The 22,634-nt window shown below is 38.1% G+C and overlaps 1 protein-coding gene across 1 annotated transcript; it reads left to right on the top strand.

Moving 5' to 3' along the window:
* The first annotated feature begins 2,077 nt into the window (after window positions 1-2,077).
* On the top strand, window positions 2,078-18,232 carry LOC134475048 (zinc finger protein 709-like). Its single transcript, XM_063244414.1, has 4 exons — window positions 2,078-2,210; window positions 12,925-13,051; window positions 13,251-13,311; window positions 14,837-18,232. Exons 1-4 carry the CDS (start codon window positions 2,208-2,210, stop codon window positions 16,242-16,244), a joined length of 1,599 nt encoding a protein of 532 aa, XP_063100484.1. The 5' UTR covers window positions 2,078-2,207; the 3' UTR covers window positions 16,245-18,232.
* The last annotated feature ends 4,402 nt before the right edge of the window (window positions 18,233-22,634 follow it).

Raw genomic sequence — 22,634 nt, 5'->3', positions numbered from 1 at the left:
AAAGCCTTTTATTACAAACCAACAGTCAACCTCAAACTAAGTGGACAAAAACTGAAAGCTTTCACTCTAAAATGAGGAACAAAACAAGGATGTCTAACTGCCTCCACTGTTATTCTATATAGTCCTGAAAACTAGCTGGAGCAATTAGACAAGAGAAAGAAATAAAAGGAATAAAGATAGGAAATGAAAATGTCAAACTATAATTATTTGCAGAAGATATGATACTCTACTTAGAAGACCATAAAAATTCCACCAAAAGAATTCTAGTTTAAGAAGAAAATTCAGTAATATAGCTGGTTACAAAGACAACACTCAACAATCACTAGATTTCATAAACAAGAATAAAAAACTCATGGAAAGAGAAATCAAGGAAACAATAACTTTTACAATAGCATCCAACAAAATGAAATACTTAGGAATCAATCTAACAAAGGATGTAAAGGATCTCTATACTGTAAACCACAGTACTCTCAAAAAGGAGATTGAAGACGACATTCTAAAATGAAGAGCTATCCCATAGTCTTGGGTAGGGAAATTCAATATAGTGAAAATGACCATACTTCCAAAGCTATTGTACAGATTCAGTGCAATCCCAATCAAAACCCTGTAGCATATCTCAAAGAATAACACAAAATAATTCCAAAAATTCATCTGGAACCAGAAGAGACCTAGAGTAGCAAAGGTGATGCTGGGCAACAAAGGAAAGATAGGGTTCATCAAAATCCCTGACTTGAAATTATACTATAAAGGTATCGTGATTAAAAAAAAAAAGATGTGGTACTGACAAAAAATAGAACAAACAAAACCAGACCCAAAGATCAAAAGAACAAATTAGAAGATGGAAAAACAACCCCAGACCACTAAACCATCTTACCTTTGACAAAGGTGCCAAACAAAGTCATTGGAAGAAAAGCAGCCTCTTTAATAAATGGTGCTGGAAAACCTGGCTCTATACGTTTTGAATATTATCTTTCAACGTGTATTAAGCTAAGATCAGAATAGATCAAAGATCTTATATTAAAACAGAAACATTAAATCTGCTGCAAGATAGAGTAAGTAAAACTCCTGCAGACATTGATGTAAGAAAAGACTTTATGAAGAAAACTTGTATTGAACAGCAAAAATCAAAGACAATTAAGTGAGAATCTCACCCAATTAAAAAACTTTTTAACAGCAAGAGAAATCACTAACAGAGTGAAAAGACAACCCACAATGTGGGAGAAAATATTTGCCAACTCTTCCTCAGACAAAGTATTACTATTGAGAGCACGGAAAACTAAAAAATTTCAGTCTTCCCCTATTTAAAGACCAAATCGAAAAATGTGCATCTGAGGTGAAATACACACTTCTCAGATGAAAAAAATAGAAACAGCAAATAAATATGTGATAAAATGTTCTGCATCACTCGACATTTAACAATTGCAAATTAAATAACACTGATATGTCACCTTGCCCCAGAAAAAAAAATGCCTACTGTTAAGAAATCAAGCAATAACGAATGCTGGAGAGGTTGTGCGGGAAAAAGGAATCCTTCTCCGTTGTTGGTGGTAAGGCAACCACTGTGGAAATCAGTGTGGAGATTCCACACAAACTAGGTCTACAGGTCCCACTCAACTCAGCTATTCTCCTTCTGGGTATCTACCCAAAAGAATAAAAATCATCATACCACAATGATATATGTGCACCCACGTTTATAGCAGCACAGTGTGTGGTAGCCAGATCTTGGATGGAATGCAGGACCTCTAGCTTGCCAGGCAGGCGATTAAGTTAAATCCCTGAACCACTTTTTTACTTTTTAACTTTCAAATAAAATGCGTTTGGGAGAAAAAACAAGGACTGAGGTAAAGACTTTCAGTGCAAATACCCATCAGACGAGCTGAGGTCAACATTCCAGAAGACAGCCAGCTCCAGGAGCCTCCACCATCTTTCATTGGGGATCCACAATTCCAGGGTGGGTTTTTTTTTTCTGTAATTATTCTTGGTGGGGAAGGCAAGCAGGAGAGCAGGAGCCAATCAGTGATGAAGAGGCTGGCTGTAAGAACTGTCCAATCAGGCGGGCCAAGGTAGGCGGTCTCTTCCGGTGTCATGGCGTCAGTTGCAAAGCCAGGGCAAAAAAGGGAGCGCTAGATGTTTGCTAGACCACTATTTTTTGCTTCTATTCACTGTGGACTGCTTAGAAAGAACCTGGGAGACCTCCAAACCATGCAATGGTGATGTTATGGGATGGGAGCAGATAAATGGGGTGGAATCCAGTTGAGACCAGTTAGAAGTGGTTTGAAGGGGCTGGGGTTTAGCTCAGCTGCATAAGTGCCTGCAATAAAAGCAGGCAGTCATGAGTTCGATCCCCGGTACCAATAAAAAGGAAAAAGACAAAAAAAAAAAAAAAAAAAAAGACAGAAAAAGAAAAGCAAAAAAAAGTGGTGAGAAGCAGCTGTGCTGTCTAGAGCCTGTGTGCTTAGCCTCAGACCCTGAGGTGCTCTAGTGCTAGCAGTGAGTCATCCTCTGGCCCTTTTACCTCTCGCTGGGGCCAGGACAGTTCTGGGTCCCTAGAACGCTGTCACCACTGTGATACAACCAGGCCACAAGGCCATTTTTGAAATCGCCTGCTGCCCTTCCTCCTCCAACAGTCTGGGCCCAGGACAGGGCATGAGGAGACCCTGATTCCGATGTGTTTTCAAGCTGCGTGCAGCTGTAATAAGCCAGGTCTCTGCTCTCATTCCTGTCAGCAACAGATCTGAAAGCCAGAAGTTTATAATTTTCTGTGCTGCAGGACCTCGTAGCCACAACTGCTCTCCTTAAAGTTATGCATTTATGTATTTTGCAATTACCTAAATTTATACTATGTTCTCACATTTCCAACCCCATGACAGGTGTTGGGAAAGATTATGAGAATTCAGAGATGTGTAGTGATATACTTCAGTGGAGGAAGTCTTTCCAAACACCTGGTTAACTCCTGTGTATGATAAATAACAGTGCAAAGAATTTCTGAGCATTCTTTATGTGACACATGTGCTCATAGACTATGTTTGTGAGAACAGCCATAGAGGTTTGAATTTTGAGAAAAATGAAGCAGATATAAAAGTGTCATCAAGGCCAGGGTAAAGTGTGCTTGCTAAGGATAAATTCCAAAAAGGGCTGCCTGTTAAATTCTCTTTGAAAAATGCCTAAATTTAGTCATTTGCATGAACATATACACATGATTTCCTTCAGAATGGAAAGGAATATGGGTGTCCTCTCTGAATTAAGAGCTGATTTAATAGCTTGGTTGATCATATACATTGTTTAAATATGGAAATGTTCTGTAATGGACTTTACTAATTCGTGTAAAGAGATGCCCTAAATTGAAATAATGCGGGGATATTACTAGTTAAGGCATGAAGGGTTTTCTGCTTAGGGTGGATCAGATGAGCATGCAAAGGATGTGGAAGTGACTGGCAGGACACTGTGTGCAAATAGCAGGACATACAACAGAGAGGGTCTTCACTGAAAGTCAGGTAGTTCTTAGGGTAAGCATGCAGTTAAAGTTAAATTATGATACCTTCCTTGAGGTGAATAGCACAAGCTCTGGTAAGAATCAGTATTCCACATCCCTGTTAACCCATGAATTCTGTGTTGTTCACTTGAGATCTAGTTTTGATTATCTTGAATTATGACCCAGTATCATGAAGGTGAAATTTGAATTTTTTTTGTACCAAGGATCGAAGTCATGATCTCAAGCTTGCAAGTTAGGTTTTCATGCTGCTAGCTAAATACCCAGCTCTGAAACTGTTTTCTGTATGTTATAGATGATATCAACCTTGTTCCTCAGAAAATGTTGAATATGGTGGAATTTTTCTATACTGTATGGCTATAACTTTTTAAAGCAAACCAAAGGTGTCTTATGCAGTCACTTTTGAAATTTCACATTGTCTGTGCAGTATCTCAGTGAGGGTTTCTCTATTTCAGACAGCTCTGTAACTTATGCTAGCCCCAAACTCAAGACATTTCTCCTGCATCAGCCTCCCAAGATATATTTCTTATTTATGAATGGAAAGTGATCACTTATTGACACTGAGCTATAATTTGAAGCTTGCACCTGGTTTCATTGTTTATACGTGTTTTACCTACAGCAGGTTTCCATGAACATTTGAGTTATTATTTATGTACCATATTTGATGTTATTTATGTTTTGTTCTGTGAAACCAAATTCAAATATCAAATGCTGCTTAAGTATATTAAGAACAAAGGACTCAGTGGCCTAATTCAGATTTGAAGAGATATCATTGGTCTTACATCAAAGTGATTGATGAAATATTTGTCTGCCTCTGTGCTTCAAGGATGCTTGTCCTGCAGGCTCTCACTATGAGCTCTGCATTAGAGACAATGCACAGCGACCCTTTTTTTTTTTTTTTTTTTGTCTTTTTTGAGACAGGGTCTCACTACACAGTTCAGGCTGGCCTTGAGCTCACTTTGCAGCCCAGGCTGGTCTCAAACTCGCAAGGATCCTCCCACCTCAGCCTCTGGAGTGCTGGGATGACAGGCTTGAGCCACCAAACCCAGCACACAGGGACACTTGCAGTGACTCAGCAAAACAATCAGTGCTCCTATTTGGCTGTTACATTAGCTGTGAGTTGCATTATGGCATCAAATTTGCTGTCTCAAAATATGTGTATGTACAAGCAATTAATCCCCAAGATTTGGAATTAAGATTTTAAGAAATCAGTCTCCATTCAGCTGTTATGTGGGTTTTATTTGTTTAGTTTAGTTTGTTTTATTGAGACAGGTTTTCTCTACGTACATCAGCTAGATTTGAACACTTTATGGAGTGCAGAATTGCCCTAAGCTCAAAGCAGCCATCCTGCATCAGCCTCTTGAGTGCTGGGATTATAGATATGTGTGGTTTTACCCTAGAAAATATTGAGGCTTGTAACTTAGCTGTGTTGTAGATTGGCATAATAGATGCCACCTTGAGCTTTGCATTTAACTAGTGCCCTGTATTTCACCCAGAAAATGGAAAAATCACTCAGGGTAGAAGACCCAGGAGAAAAGCAAAATGAGCTGTACCCAAAGAAAAAAATTAACCTGCTCAACAAAAGAAGCAGAATACAGTTGTCATCCAAAAATTATTATAAGATTCTAGCTAAATGATTTCCAACAGGATCTTTTTGTGATTCTATCTTTTAAAATATCTGTAACTTTCCAGTTCAAAGCCTCTTCTTTAGATCCTGAAATGGGGATAGGTGTTTTTTTATACAACTCGTCCTGAGACCAGCTAATGAAATTCCACATTTCCCAATTGGTTTGCTTGTCTTCCTACATTGTTGTTCACAAACTCAACTCAAGCTGCAGAAACCTTTACTGACACAAGCAAACAACAGGATTAAATGACATTGCCACTGAAATGAAAGAATAATAGTGAAAAGGAGAGGAGAAAAAAGACAACTGCCATGTGTTATAATGCCCACCTCTTTTCCTTAGTGATGAAGAGACTGAAACAGGAGAATGGCCATGTATTCAAAGACAGGCTAACCTACATAGTGAGTAGGCTGGCCAGAACTCCTGTGAGACTATGTCTTTAAATCAAAAAACTAAAATGAAAAACATAAACAACCAAGGTGACAGAAAGACTATTAAAAATATTATAGAGCTGAGTGAAAGTTGACTTATGCAAAATGGGATTTATTGAATGATGCTGGAGAAGAAGGAAGGCTATGTAGTGGCATCCAGGAGGCAGTGACAAAAACAGATTTAGGAATGGCACCTACTGTGCTACATACAGCACAACAATGACCTCCTTCCTCCAATACATTTGCAGTTCACTAGAATGAGGACTTTTAAAAGCGCATGGAAATGTTAAATTCATGGCAAACAAGCAGCTTGAAATCCAGGCTTTGGAACATGGCCTTTAGCAGAATTTCATAATTAAATTGAAATAAGAAAAATATAATCCTGCCCTGTTTGCTGTCAAATGAACCTAGTTTAATGGCTCACAACATTGAGAAATGAAGTCACAAACCAAAAGAAGTTCAAAAATTTTCTTAGAAAAAAAGAGAGAAGAATAGCCTTGAATTTTCAGGAGTGGTCTTCAGTATTTTGGCCACAGACCTATTGTCAGGGGTCATTTATACAGGAAAGCCACAATGTGGGTACAGTGTGTGTCTCAGACTACATTCAACCTATAAACTTATAGCTGCTTAACTAATATTACTCATGAGGAGAACAAGTCAGCCAGAAAAGGTATGTGGGAAGAACCAAGGCATTTTGTGGGAACAATAGTCCAGTTGTTCTGGTCATTGATTATGGTAATTGATGCCTAGCAGGACTTCCTGGAGGAGGTGGTGGTAACTGTAGTACATTTCAAGCTGTTGCTTTTCTCTTCAGGAGCATGTAGACCTGGTCACTGCATCTTCATCTTCAGTTCTGGCTTTCTTCAGCTGTGCCTGTTGCAGTGATTGTTGTATTTAGTTTTCTGCATTGACTCTTGAAGGTTCCAGTTTCCCTCTGATTGTATATCGATTTCTGTCTACATTGACATCCTTTGCTAAAATCACAATAGTATTTGAATGGATAAAGTGATGTTTATACATTTAAAATATTCATTAATACAGGCCAGGGCTTTAAGCTCAGCAGGCAGAAATGTCTGCCTGGAAAGTGCTAGGTTGTAACTTTGATCCCTGGTACCTATAAAAAAAAGTAATTTAAACTGCAAGGCAAGAAAATCATTTCATGTGTGAAAATGTAAGTTTACAAAATTTATAACTATGTCAATGGCAAATTAAACATTGTTAATAGTCATATTTAGTATCTAAAGTTGTTGGTTCTGGGGATTGAGGTCAGTGATAAAAGAAGCTGCCTGGAGAGCACTAGGCCATGAGTTCAATCCCTCATACAAAAAAAAAAAAACTTGCAGTTGTCAGTGATGCAGTGCTATGAGCACATTTACTGAAACTGATACTTGTTAATTAATAGGCTTCATGTTTCCTTTGTGGTCTATGAAATACCTGCAGATAACATGGCAATTACAGTAAATGATGTACTGTGCCCTACAGGATTGCTATTTTCTGAGTTGTTTTTATTTTTTGTTTTCCCACATACTTGAAAGTTGAAAATGTTGGCTGATGCTAGCTAGAAAAACTGTGATAATCATTTTATTCAATTTAGTGATATATTTCCCTATATTCATTAAGAACATTTTATTTGCTCCAATTACCCCAAGTCAAACTGATAAACAATTCTTAAAGTTACAGGCAGCTGAGTTAGTTAGAAATACAGGCAACCATACCATGATATAGTGGAATGAAATTCCTGAACTTCTATGTCTGGTATGAATTTGTGTTCTCTAAAGTGCAAGAATGAATTTTAAGAACAACAGAGTTGAAGAGCAGAATATATTTATTGAGAGATAGAAAGTGAAAGTATTTTGCTCTAAATAGGATTTTTTCGAATTGGGAGGTGGAACCAGGGGACTTTTACCTTGAAGTCACTTTCCTCTCCCCTATTCAACCTACCTGTGGCCAGAAAAGAATCTCAATCAGCTACTTGCATATCAGCAATGCCACCTTTAATTAAGCACCACCCACGCCACAAACTATATGTATGCCACCCACATATTTCCAGAGAAAAAGCCAGACCCCCAGTGGTCATGGGGTTCTCCCCATATTCTTAGAATAAAGGCCATTTTGACTTTGTATTCTCTTCTTTACTACACCAAAAATCCTATCTGAAAGCTTCTATCTGAGAAAAACAGGAGGGATTCTGAGCCTCTAGTAAAAGACTCTGTCTTTTCTAGAGACCTTATAGAATAAAATCATGTGATGAGATAGGTTTAAAGTGGGTTAGGTTACTGAGACTACCAAGGAGGTAAATTAGCACAATAGAGAAGCAAAATATAAGAAATGTAAAAGTGGCCTTTTATTTATAGAATTTGGAGAGGAGCTCACAGCTACCAAGGGTTTGGCTCCCCACTCTCCCCCGAATGACTATGGGGTTATAGGGTATATGTGACTTTTGACTGGATGTGGTGCTTGGAGGGGACATTGATGTCATGCTAGGAGCTGATGGGAATTTTCTTTAGGCCCCTGGGAAAGAAAGAGGAAGTTGTATTCAAGGAGAAAAGAGGAAGTGGCCATATGAGTAAGCATCCTTGATTTCTCATTCTTCCACCTTGAACTACAACCATGAAGTCCTGTAAGTGTTTGAAGGTCAAAGCTCTTTCAAGTACATCCTTCGGTTTGAATGAAGAAATCAAAACAAGAATTTTTGCTATCTGTCTTCCTCCATGGCTGTTGGTAAACCATTCATAAGAAATATTTTGAGTCATTTCCTTAATGCATGGTCCATACCATAACCAAAATTACAGATCAGTTCAGTTTCAGAAAAAGAAGCAGCACTTAAAGGCAGGGTTAAAGCCTTCAATGCAAGTATCCATGGCATGGTGAGATCAACAATGTGTGATACAAACTACTACTGATTTCTCTGACTTCAAGAAAAAGTTTATACTAATATTGTTATCCTGGAATGAATCTCCCGGTCTACAATGTCTGATATTAGGATTTTGTCCTGTAAAGTCAAAGAATGAATTTTAGGAACAACAGAGATTAAGAGAAGAATATACTTATTCAGAGAAAAAAGGTGCTTGACAGAGAGAAGGTATCCTGAGCAGGTTGCCAAAGACTGTCCATTCTAGGGACCTTTATAGAGTAAAATCATGTGGTGAAGTGAGTTTAAGGTGGGGAAAACTAGGAACTCACAATGCAGATGGGCATAAGGTGGCACAGAGTTATGGTAGCCAATAAGATTATAAGTTCAGGTAAAGTTGATTTAATTGGGAACAAAGGGGGAAGGGAGTCACATAGAAAGCAGGCATTCTTAGGCAGCTGTGTGTCTTCCCTTAGGGGTTTGGGAGGGTGACTCCTGAGTTCCTCAGGATGATAGGAACTATTTAGAATGTCAGTCTTTAGGATAAGGATACATTTCTTTAAATGGTGACTCCTGACTTCCTCAGAGTGCTAGGGAACTATTTAGAATATCAATCCTTAGGATATGGATGAATTTGCTTATCATTTATCTTGAGCCTTGGCCCATAGCATGAGGTGTCAGTCTTCTCCATAGTTGCAAGGTATCTGGTCTCCTGCATGGGATCCTTGGGGGACCTAGCCATGTCTCATGCCAATAGTATTTAAATAACTCAGGACCGGCACTGTTTAGAAAATTCATTACAGATGTCTTGTGCTCTGGGTGAATGTTCTGGGGATAACAGTGTGCAATGTATATACCATTGTTGCCCCCTGATTGACATGTTTTGGAATTTAATTTTAGTTGATGTGTTCTTTTTTCCTTGAAATCAAATGGATTTGAAAATTAAAAGCCTGAGGAAAGCTCTTCAGTACAGATACTCCTCTGTCGAGCTGAGATCACCACTGTAGAAGAATGGCAGCTCCAGAAGTCTCTGCAATGCAGTCTGTTATTTGGGATCCTCTCTTGCAGGGAGGGGCTCCTTTCCCTGTTTATTTTTGACTCAGAAGGACGACAGTAGAGCAGGAGTCAATCAGTGATGAAGGGGCAGGCTATATGAACTGTCCAATCAGGTGGGACACTGCTGGCTGTGACTTCTGTCTGTTCTGGTGTCTCAGCATGATTTACCTGTTCTGAGTACAACAGTGGTAGCAAATGCTTGCTGGATCTCATTTAGTACTTTTGATGTCCTGTGGCCTGCTTGACAAAGAACCTGAGAGATCCTGTAGCCATGGAATGGTGAGGTTGTGGATAGGCGCCCAGAAATAGCGTGGATTGGGCAAAACAGGTTACAAGTGTTTAGGAGTAATTCCAGTGTCTGGAGCCTCAGGTATTTAGTTAGCTTCAGCTCCTGAGGTTCTCCAGCTTTGGCCATGGTTCATTCACTATCCCTTTTGCCTCTTGCTGTTGGCAAGGGTAATTTGGGGTCCCCAGAACCCTGGCTTCACTATTTCAGCAGCAGACTCAAGAATCATCTTTGAAATTCACTGCTAGCCTGGTAAGTCCACTATCTTAGTCATTGGGCGGAGCTTGGGAAGACCCTGACTATGATGCTTTTGTAGTTTGTAGAGCACTAATGAGCTAGGTCTATGCCCTCTTTCTGCAGAGGAGCAGATCTGGAATGTCCAGAGTTTATTAATGTCTATAATGCCGGGCCTCATAGCCACAATGGCTCAACTTAAACTTGGGCTTCTTTGTATTTATAGTGATCTCCTAAATTTATAGTATGTTCTCCTATTTCCATCCTCATGACAGGTAGTGACAAAGGTCCTGAGAATTCAGAGACATGTAGTACTGTGGCTCAGCGGAGAAAGGCTTCTGAAACAACTGGTGAACTCCTGTGTATTATACAGATCAGTGCAAAATAATTTCTGATCATACTTAATTATTTAGGTGGCACAGACTAGGTTTGTGAGAATAGCCATAGAGTTTTGAATTCTGAGAAATATGAAGCAAATATGAAAGTGTTATCAAGGACGGGGTAAAAATTTGTGAAGGACAAATTCCAGAAAGGGCTACCTGTTAAATTCTCATCGAAAAATTCCAAAATTTACGCATTTGCATGGAAATATACATGTGATATCCTTCTGAATGTAAAGGAATAGGGGTGTCTCCTCTGAATTAAGAGCTGATTTAGTAGCTTGGTTGTTAATAGACAATTTAAATATGGAAATTCTGTACAATGGACTTATCTAAGTAGTGTAAATGAGAAGCCCTAAATAGAAATTTTGCAGTGATATTGTAGTTAGGCATGAAGGGTTTCCTGCTTAGGATGGATCAGAGGAGTGTGGAAAAGATGTGGAAGTGGCTGACAGGATACAGGCAGCAAATAGCAGGACATACAACAGAGAGCGTCTTCACTGAAAGTCAGGTAGTTCTTAGAGTAAGTATGAAGTAAAGTTGGGTTCTGATTGCTTCACTGAGGTGATCAACACTAGCTCTGGCAACAAACAATCAGTATTCCACATCCCTGTCAACCCATAATTTTTGTGTTCCATACTTGAGATCTAATTTGATTATCTCTAATTATGCCTCAGTGTCATGAAGCTGAAATTTTCAATTTTTTTGTTCCAAGGATCAAATGCATGACCTATGCTTTCCAGGCTGGTGTTCATGCCACTGAGCTAAATACGCAACTATGAAAATGTTTTCTGTGTAGTAAGGACGATACCCACATTGTTTCTGAGAAAGTGTTGAATATTGTTGGAATTTTTCTGTATTGTATGGCTATAATTTTTTTTAAAAGAAACCAAAGGTGTCTTATGCAGTCTCTTTTTAAGTTTCACTTTGTCTGTTTGGTGTCTCAATCAGGGTTTGTCTATTTTAGACAGCTCTGTAACTTAGGCTAGCCCCAAATTCAAGGAAGAAATCCTTCACCAGCCTCCCAAGATATATTTCTTATATTTGAATTGAAAGTGATCACTTGGTGACAGTGAGGTATAATTTACAGCTTGGGCCTGGTTTCATTTTATATACATATTTTTAAAATACAGCTGTTTTCCACTAACACTTGAGTTATTATTTATATACAATATTTGATGTTATTTATTTTTTGTTCTATGAAACTAAATTCATGTTTCAAAATGCTGCTTAAGTATATTAAGAACAAAGTACTCATTGGCTTAAATGAGATTTGAACAGACATCATCTGTAGTCTATCAAAGTGATTACTGAGATTTTTTATTTAATTTTGAAATTGGTAAAATAGAACAGAACAAGGCAGCATAAGGTCAACTAAGATCACACAGTGAAATTGGTACACAACTTCACAACAGGTTACTGGGATAACAGTAATAGGTATCACAGTATATTTTGTTATCTTTGTCATAGTTGTTCTTTAATCACATATGTCAAAATGAGATGAAATACAGAACATTATAGAACTTATCAAAACAGAATATTCAATTGAGCAGTACCATTAATCAGAATAGAGTGAAACAATAATAAAAACATTTTCCTTCAAAGAGATAGTAGAAGGAAGTCCCCCTTATTTGCTATGTTCAACTTCCCATGAGATGCTCAGAATTCTGGTTCCTATTTGCTAATGTGGGGTGACAGGAGAAGAGGGGTAGGGAAGTGGGATGTTTGATTCTAGGTGGTGCATCAGTAGGTTTGGGGTTGCTTACTAGGGAGGCAAGCTGGTTGTTTGGTTTCACAGCGCCCTAAGTTCCAACATAGAACGGATCTTAGGAGCTGCTGCTGGTTATCCCCCCGGAAGGGTTGCAGTTGTCCAGACCTCCACTGCTCACCAGGGAGGGGAGGTGCTTGCTTGGCTTTCCAGTGTCCTAAGTTCCAACATGGCAGGGACCTTAGGAGCTGCTGCTGGTTATCCCCCTGGAAGGGCTGCATTTTTCCAGACTGCCACCGCTGACCGGGGAGGGGAGGTGCTTGCTTGGCTTCCCAGGCAATTGATGAGACATTTATCTGCCTCTGTGCTTTGTGGTTGCTGGTCCTGCAGGCTTCTCACTGTGAGCTCTGCTTCAGAGAAAGTGCACAGGGAATCTTGCCATGACTCAGCACAAGAATCAGTGCTCCTATTTGGCTGTTACATTAGCAGTGAGTTGCAATCTAGCATCAAATTTGCTGTCTTCAAAAATGTGTATAAACACAAAATTAATGACCAAGACATGGATTTAAATTTGAACAAATCAGTTTTCATTCAGCTGTTTTGTTTGGATTTATTTGTTTAGTTTAGTTTTGTTTTATTGAGACAAGCTTTCTGTATGTATATCAGGTGGATTTGAACACCCTGTGGAGCCTAGAATTGCCCTGACCTCACTGATGCGTTCCTCTCTCTGCCTTTTGAGTGCTGGGTTTATAGATATGCACCACCACACTTTGCTTTTGATTCAGATTTGTAGGAGAGAATTTAAGATATCCCAAACCTGGGGTCTCAACCTTCCTTTGAGAAATATATGTATGATCCTTTAGGAGGCAGTGACCTTTGAGGATGTGGTTGTGAACTTCAGCAATGAGGAGTGGATTTTGCTGAGTCCATCCCAAAAGAACCTCTACAGAGATGTGATGGGTGAAATCTTTAGGAACATGGCTGCAATAGGTAAGGATGAAACCTTTTTGGCACTCATGCTGTCAGAATATTTTTTGTTGCTCATTAGTGCTGTTTCATTAAAAAGAATATGAAAATATTTTTAAAAATATCTCAGACCTGGACACATTATATCATAAATCTAAACAAAATCTATTAATTTGTATGCATTACTCAACTGAGTCCTGGTATTTCTATGTCTACAATTCAGGAGGACTTGGGGACATCAAGGAAGCTGAAAAAGAAGGCAAAATGTACTGGAGATACTTAAGGTAATTCACACTCACAAGGAGAGGAATGTTCCTGAGTAATTAGTGAGTCAGCAGAAAAGTGACCACCAAAGAAATGAGGCACCATTCAATTTAATGTCAGTAATATTCTCCAAAGATGTATAAGCTAGTGTATATATGAGGGAATTAAATCATGAAAATGTATGACATTGCATATAGTTGTATACGAAAGGCATACACTTTGAGTTATGACATTCTCCCTTCAGTTTTTCTACCCATATATACATGTGAATACAACACATTCATTATCTAATAATTGCTAAGATTGCAATAGAATTTGAAATAAAATTGAGTGCTCATGTTTCCAAGCCACGCTCTAGACAATCGTCGATTCTGACTAATATTCTTAGTAGGCAGTTGGAATGTTAGTGCACTCATTTTGAATATCAGTATGCAGTTGTCTCTAGAAATTGATCCCCTCATACTTGTCCTGAATATTTTCAAAATGACAAAATCTGCATAAAATACTGATACATGCTTATTCATATACAAAGCAGATCATGTTATAACAGATCAGGCCTTGAAGCTTATCTATCTATCACTGGATTTGTAGAGAAGGAAAATGTTAATAGACTCTCTGTGATTGTGCATTCTTGTAAACCCAGCACAGTAGGAATCAGATTTTGCAGAATGGCAATTTCAAGTTCAAACTTCACAGCTTAATGATCTATGAAAATCTCTTAAAATAGATTTTTAAAAAGCTATAGATTTATGCTAAGACCTGTTCTTCATTCCCAGCCCAGAATGGAAAACAATGTGTTATGTAATGTCAAAAAATAAATAATATAATGTCACTTGCCATAAGAATTAGATGGGTCTTTCAACCATCAATTCAGTGAAATAGCTCAGCTATAAAACCTAAAAGGTCACTGGCTTTCTTTTAGATGAGAAACCAAAATACAAAATGTGTAAAGAAATGAAACAGGGTTGTTAGAGAAAAGTAAGACTGACCATATGGAAAAGGGGACTACAGGTTAAGGACAGAAGGGAGATTGTGATGGGGAAACATATGAGAATAATCTGCATGTGATACATATATGTACCCATGCCCAAAGTGAAGCTAAAGATTATGCATTTCAAAGTACCAACTTTTAAGATTTCCAAATGTGTACCAGTCTTTTGGTTGTTTTCAACATATCTTACAAGGCCTTTCTGTTGCTTCATGGTCAGAATTTCTTAGCAGGCATTAAAAACAGAACTTGATATTAATGCAGTCATTAAATGGAGACCAATTTCACTGTGAATTTTTCTTTTTTAAAATTTAATATAAGGAAAGATTAAATAAGATAAAATAAGTATAAATAATACTGCTTTCAAAGTGAAAAAAACAATAAGAAATTGCAAGATGATGATTACAAATGCTGATCATAGAAATAGTTATGAAATACAAAAGTGAAACATATGAATTGGGGATTCAAACAGTGAGACTGCAAACAGTTTTGTTCAACTCTCCAAGAAAAGCTTATTAATATGGTTATAAATCCTATATGTGATTTTGTCTTTACAGAAATGACAAGCTAGGGAAATCTTATGTATATACATCTTGGAAGCAGTGTAAAGAAGTATTCCTTTGTACTGCAGAAGGTAATGTGAATGTGAAAGAAACAGAAACACACCACGATGTTCAGATCCATGAAAAATATTGCAGTGGAGGGAAACCCTATGTATGTCAGCAGTGTGGAAAAGGTTTCACCAAATCTGGACATTGTAAGCAACATGAAAGAATTCACACTGGAGAGAAACCATATGTATGTAAGCAATGTGGGAAAGCTTTTACCAGACCTGATTGTTGTAAGCAACATGAAAGAATTCACACTGGAGAGAAACCCTATGTATGTAAGCAATGTGGGAAAGCTTTTAAAACACGGGGAGCTTGTAAGGATCATGAAAGAATTCACACTCGAGAGAAACCCTATGTATGTAAGGAATGTGGGAAAGCTTTTAAAACACAGGGAGATTGTAAGAAACATGAAAGAATTCACACTGAAGAGAAACCCTATGTATGTAAGCAATGTGGGAAAGCTTTTACCAGACCTGATTGTTGTAAGCAACATGAAAGAATTCACACTGGAGAGAAACCCTATGTATGTAAGCAATGTGGGAAAGCTTTTACCAGACCTGATTGTTGTAAGCAACATGAAAGAATTCACACTGGAGAGAAACCCTATGTATGTAAGCAATGTGGGAAAGCTTTTAAAACACAGGGAGCTTGTAAGAATCATGAAAGAATTCACACTGGAGAGAAACCCTATGTATGTAAGGAATGTGGGAAAGCTTTTACCATACCTGGATGTTGTAAGAAACATGAAAGAATTCACACTGGAGAGAAACCTTATGTATGTAAGCAATGTGGGAAAGCTTTTAAAACACAGGGAGAATGTAAGAAACATGAAAGAATTCACACTGGAGAGAAACCATATGTATGTAAGCAATGTGGGAAAGCTTTTAACACATGGGGATACAGTAAGAAACATGAAAGAATTCACACTGGAGAGAAACCATATGTATGTAAGCAATGTGGCAAGGCTTTTAACACACATGCAAGTTATAAGGTTCATGAAAGAATTCACACTGGAGAGAAACCCTATGTATGTAAGGAATGTGGGAAAGCTTTTACCAGACCTGGATGTTGTAAGGAACATGAAAGAATTCACACTGGAGAGAAACCCTATGTATGTAAGGAATGTGGGAAAGCTTTCACCAGACCTGATTGTTGTAAGCAACATGAAAGAATTCACACTGGAGAGAAACCCTATGTATGTAAGCAATGTGGGAAAGCTTTTACCAGACCTGGACATTGTAAGGAACATGAAAGAATTCACACTGGAGAGAAACAATATGTGTGTAAGCAATGTGGGAAAGCTTTTAAAACACAGGGAGATTGTAAGAAACATGAAAGTTCACATTCAATATAAAACCAGTGTATATAGTCATCATAAGAATGGTTTCAGCACATGTACATATTGCATAATGCATGAAAATCTTCACACTGGGCAGAAAACTTACATATGTAAGGAATGTGGAAAAGGTTTCAGCAGAAATGCTCATTGTACAATACATTATAAAATTTACATGGTTGAGAAACCCTGTGTGTATGTGAAGAATGTGGGAAAGCTTTCACCACACATGGATTTTGTCAAATACATCTATGACTTCACACTGGTGAGAAAGCCTATGTATATAACAATGTGGCAAAGCTTTTACTGCATATAGTCATTGCAAAACACGTGAAAGAATTCACACTGGGAAGAACCACTGGCTATGTAAGCAAGTGGAGACACTTTCACCAGCCAGATTGTAAGTGAAATACATGAAAAAACTCACACGAGATACATCCTATGTGTTATGGGAATACTCTCAGCATGCTTGATCATTGTTACATATCTGAAATAGTTCACTAGGCAGAGATGATATGTGGATTAACTATGTGAGAAATATAGCCATCTTTCTTGTTAAATACATAGAAAAAGCATCACTGTTCAGACAGTTTAGATCTAAGTTTACTTTAAAAACCCCAAGGAGACCTGAAGAAATAATCAATACAGAAATTAGATGTCAATATTTCTTCACAAATATTCCAGAAATGACAAATCTGAGGTGGGGCTCTCCTTAGGTGCACATATTGCATTTGGTTTTCAGTTAAACACTTGTACCTCTCTAGATTTTTTAATCTAGTTGTTTTTGTGCTTCAACATGGCATCTTGTAACTAAACATCCTAAACTGAAATGGGCTTTTCACTTTCAAGTATGGATAGTGCCTCCGTACTTAATATTTTGTCTTTAAAACTTAAATTTTGTATTTTTATGGTGAATTTTAATGTTGTTTATTTAAAGAGGAAAAAAGTGTAGGAATAATAAAGAATTTCAGAAAAATAAACAATAAGAAATCACTAGTTGATTAGTATCATATTGTCATCTTAGAAGTAGTTGTTCAAGTTACAAATTTAAAGCATACAAACTGATATTCAAATAATGACACTGTCATGGTTCACCTCAATGATCCACCAAAAAGTTATTACTATGCCTATCTGTCCTACACACTTTTTTTTTTCTTAAAGAGGGTAAGATTAAACATAGCGAAACAGAGCAAAACAGTTCATAAGAAAACAAGTTAAGGAAACACAGATTTCAAAGCACGCCCACTGGAAATGTTCACTGTCTATCTTACTGTCTCTAGTTTTCTTCCAAATAGTTGTTCCCATCCTCACACACATTGAATATATACTGAAGATTATAGAACTAATCAAGCTTGCTTTTTCGATCTTCAACACTGATTTTGGCGAAGTCGATAATGACTACCATAATGTCTCTCATTGTCTTTGTAGTAGCTGCCTTTATCTTTATATATGCTGAAAGGGAACATAAGAGACTAGACTAATATCACTCTGAACAGTGAATAATAATATCCTGAGAAGGAGAAAGGTGAGGAATTGCCTAAAAAAAGAAGGCAGAGGACATACTTAAAAGTGTATCAGGATTTAAAAGCTAAAGTCTTGTTGCTCTGTTTAGTTTGGTTATATTTTGTTCTGGTCTGTCTACTCATATTAGATTTGAGGGCACAGAGAGATAACCCAAAAATAGCAGTTTATACCATGGTAATTATCCTTAATTTCCTATTAACTAAAACTGAATCCCTATATTACTTATATTGTCTTCTATGACTGATGTTCTTTGAAGCTGGATTGTTTCAATGTTATTTGGCCTTGACTGATTTTATTCACTTTGGGTATGCTTGCTGGTATCAAGTTCAAGAGCAGAGGCAACTACTCTGAAGATGACAAGGTGTAGAAGATATCCATTGGTGGGCTGGGTGTTTAGCTCAGTGGCTTAAGGCACCTGCCTGGCAAGTGTGAGGTCATGAGTTTCATCTCCAGAGCCAAAATAAATAAATAAATAAAAGATATCCATTCCAGGTTTGATTATTTTTTTAATTAAAGAGAAGAAAGGAAATAAAAAACAAAGCAGTAAAAGGGTACAAGTAATACAGAATTTCAAGAAAAAATACAGTAAGAAATCACTAGTTAATAGGTTACATATTGTCATTGCTAAGGTTATTTCCAAAAGATGAAAAATATTAACAAAAGATGAGAAATATAAAATAAAAAGTGGCCTTTATTCTGAGAACATGGAGAGAAATGACCAGCACCCTCACCGCTGGCGTCCAGCAATCTCTCCAGCGGACACGTCGCATGGGGGCCTATAAATAGCCTCGGTTTGGGGTGGAACCTAAGGCGGGCACTAGGGATACACAAGTAGCCCATTGGTCCTAGGTTTTGCACCATATGTAAATTTCCAGGGGCTGGAAGATGGCATCACAGGTAACTTCGTAGGGGCAGGGGAGATGGGGCTTCCTGCTTCCGGTTGTGGCTTTCCTGGCTACAGTGTCCTATCTGGGCAAAAATCCTTTCAGTCATCTTAGAAACAGTTGTAAAAATTATAAAATTAAAGCATATAAAGTTGACATTCATACAATGAGATTGCAGAAAGTTCTGTTCAGTGATCCAACAAAAGCTCAGTAATATGATTTTCCATCCTACAGACTCAAGCATGCAGTTATATCCCTTAGACCACCTTCCTTTCCTCTCTTTTTTACAATAACAGTTACAAGTTTTGAGTTTTTTTACTCCCACAGTTCTTATTACATTTTTTTGAAGAGAATAAATCCTAACATGACTAAACAAAACAGAGACAGTTAGAACAGAAGGATGGGCATAGTACATGATGCAAAAATAGAATATCAGATGATCAAAAATGGTTACCATTGTGCCTCTTGCTATTTTTGAAAAGAGTTGCTATATCATCAGATATAATAGAATTGATCAAAACAGTACAGAACAAGACCAATCAAACCTACACTGGAAACCTTGCAAGACTTCAAAAGAAGATAATAGTCAAACTATAATGGGCATCATAATAAATCTTATTGCCTTCAAAGTGGTTGTCTATACCCTCAAACTTGGTACTATCAAACAAAATAGAATATAGTAAAATCAGACAGAACAAGATGTGGAGAGCAATACTGGGGTTCAAATCAGGTTAATAGGAAAACAAATAGTTACTATAATATATCCTGCTATTTTTAAATTTAGTTTTCCTTAATTGAAAAAAATAAAAAATTTTAATTTAAAAAAGGGTGGAGATTGAGATAAAAGATGACATTGTAATAGAACAACACTGGTCAGAATGGAACAATTTAAGCATAATTGTGTTTCACTCCCAGATAATCTAACATAATAGTAGTCACCAGAGTGCCTCATTCCTTGAATTATTTGAGTATAACTTCATATACGATAGCATCAAGCATATCAAGACAGTGTGAAGCCATTCAACAGAATGAAAGAATTACAGGGTATTTAGAACCAGTTAACAGAAAATGAACAATGGTTTCTATATTATCTCCTTGCCTTTTAAAAAATTTTCTTTATACTATCACATATAGTAGAATATAGTAAGATACATGTTAAAACCAGTGGAAACAGATAGTTTGTTAGAGAGGGACCATTCTTGCACCACTGAGATTGAGCCCAGTGTTGATAATGTTGGTTAATTTTGAATATGCTGGTGAGTTAACGTTGCAAACATTTAGCTGAACACTTTTGTTTATGTTTGGTAGGAATATTAGCCAACAGAGTATTTTCATTTACATTATTTTTAAGACATTATTGTCTGGCTTCATTCTCAGGATAACTTTAACTTTGTCACTTAAAAGAAGTTGATGGTGGGTTTTCCTTCAACTTGATCAAAGAATTGAAAAACAATCAGTATTTATTCTTTATTATATACTGGATAAAATTCACCAGTGCACTTTTTGTATCCCAGCTTTGTTGTTGTTATTAAGAAGCTGTGATTTTTACCCATTGCCTGTGCTCCTTATTGCTCTGTTCATCAGACTATTTCATTCTGATGCATGTGGTTCTGGGACATCAATGCTCACCACATATCCATTAAGGGTCACATGTCATTTTACTTTCGGATGCTAACATTTACTTTTGTATCTTCAAACTATCCTATAATATGTAATTTTGTAACTCCTTTCCCTTACTCAGTTTTTAATGCACACTCTTGCAGGGTTTGGTTACTGATGGAGGAAACTGGGGCTGGTGAGGGCCTGGTCTCTTATTTAAGGCTTCATACCCTGACCTGCCTGCAGTGTCCCCATCTCCTGACCTGCTCCCTGTAAACATCTGTCCTGCTCCATAGCTATGGTGAGTCCACACGTGGCAGCTCAGATCTGCACCTGGGTGGAAAACATTCAGTCATGTTGGGGTTTGTGACAGACTGGCCTCATACAGAGCTCCCCTGAGTGAGACAGGCATGTAGGAAGGAGCTCTGGAACCATTCCAGTTCTCCCCTGTCCAGTGTGCAGTGTGTGATGCTTTCCTGAGAACTCACTGATGGAGGAGACAGCCTGGACCTGGGTATTTTTTAGCCATGCTTCCTGCTAGGAGACATGGTGTCCTGAACCTCTGCCTGGACCATCTCTGTGACTTCAGATTTCCACAGAGATGTGAGCAGACTCAGTATTCTTCTACCAGGCTCTAGCTCTATGCTGAGGCTTCAGGTGAAAAATCTGTGACCCTCAATTTATCTTATATACATTTAACCTGGAAATTCCACTCCTAAGGGTCATTATAAAAATGAGATTTACAGACACCATATTCTCTTCTTAATCAGGTAAAATGTGGACAATTAGATACCATGAATGTTCCACAGCACAGCTGCTGAGTTAATTATAAATTACAGCCACTGAAAATGCTAAAAGAAGGCCATGTCCTAGGCCATGTCCCTGATCTTTCCTGAGATGGAAGAGAGCTTGTGTCCTGGCTCTCTCTCCACCCAGCAGTGAAGAGACACAAGCCTGCACAGCAGATGAGGACAGGAGCGAGGAGCTGGTCAGTGGCAGACCCCTCATCCTGGGAGGGATGCCTTTATGGCTTTTCCATTGCATTATTTATAGTGCTCCATTCAATATTGCTGCTCTTCTGTTCAATTCAGTTCAGAATAAATAGTTGGTATTTTCTTGAATAGGTGAGTGGAAATGGATGATTTAATTTTCTTTTATGTGTAATGTAGGATAAGCATATGGAAGAACATTCAAGCTTCACTTTATAGATATATAAAATAAGGAGTCTTTTTATTCAGAAAGGCAACACATCATTCATGACTAACTTTTAAATCTGCCATGTGGATCGTGCTGTGGTGGGTGTCCTGCCCTCCCTACCTGAGAAGTCACTGTGACCATCTGTGTCTGGCACAGGACACCCAGAATCTTCTTCAGAGTCTCTTTTTCCAGCAAGGAGGACTGGAATCTTCCTGTGCTCAGGCCACGCAGGGAGTGTGCAGAATGCAGAGGAGCCCAGTACCTCCTGCCTTACACCGTTTTCTACCACAGCATCCATGCTGCAGCCCTGCAGGCCCAATAAGGCAGAGCCCCCAGGGTGCAACAAAGACCCTGCCACCTCAGCCCCAGGGGCCTCAAGTCCTGGGTCCTGGCCTCAGCCTCCACCAGGCTCCAGGCTTTGCCATGTATTGGACATTCATAGTGGTCCAGACACACCATCAGTGCCTTGGTGCAAAGGCCATTTTCCACAGTAACCCTTCCATTCTGCAAATTTTGATCCTTTCCTTTTAAAAGGAGGTTGAGGCATTGGAGACAAAACCCCACACTTTGGCATTATGTTTTGTTTTTCTTTCTTTCCCCTTCTTGTTTTCTTCTACCCTTTCTTCTTCTTCTTCTTCTTCTTCTTCTTCTTCTTCTTCTTCTTCTTCTTCATCTCTTCATCTTTGTCTTTGTCGTTCTCTTGGACTTCTTTGTCTTTGACTTCTTTATCTTCTTCTTGGTTTCTTTGTTGCTTTAAGCATATATTTAGAGGTGCATTTGGCCAAAAACCTTTCTTTGTCTTTTCACTTTCCAGTTTACTGAAGTTTTTACAGATCTCTAATGCAATTCTAACCCTATGTGTTTGAATGCTCAGAATCCATTCTGTGGCTTGGTAGAATGAGGGAAGTAAAGAAGAAACTGAACTTGGGGAAGTTTTTGTGCATTTTAGCATATCGTGCAACAACACGTGACTCATGGCTTTTTACCTTGAAAATATGGACTTCAGCAGCAAGTGGGTCTGCTACAGACAAAATGAGTTTCCTGTATGTATTTCAAACAATCTCATTTCCCCTCAACTTGTGAAGCACATGGTATATGTTTCTTATGGCCAAACTTGAAAAATTATTTCCAGTAAATGAAAGGCTGCCACTGGTCCTGAAATGATGACAGAACTTTCTTGTAAACAGATAGTCTGATTCACACC

The sequence above is a fragment of the Cavia porcellus genome, unplaced genomic scaffold, assembly GCF_034190915.1.
Source record: "Cavia porcellus strain 051 isolate PalLab524CR breed Dunkin Hartley unplaced genomic scaffold, mCavPor4.1 scaffold_50, whole genome shotgun sequence".
Taxonomy (NCBI): domain Eukaryota; kingdom Metazoa; phylum Chordata; class Mammalia; order Rodentia; family Caviidae; genus Cavia; species Cavia porcellus.
The sequence above is the reverse complement of the archived record's forward strand: the minus strand, read 5'-3'. Positions and strand labels throughout refer to the sequence as shown.

Excerpts from the sequence above, each read along its gene's own strand:
- LOC134475048 (XM_063244414.1), top strand. Across the intron at positions 13,052-13,250 it reads TAGGAACATGGCTGCAATAG|GAGGACTTGGGGACATCAAG; the intron begins GTAAGGATGAAA and ends TCTACAATTCAG. Across the intron at positions 13,312-14,836 it reads ATGTACTGGAGATACTTAAG|AAATGACAAGCTAGGGAAAT; the intron begins GTAATTCACACT and ends TTGTCTTTACAG.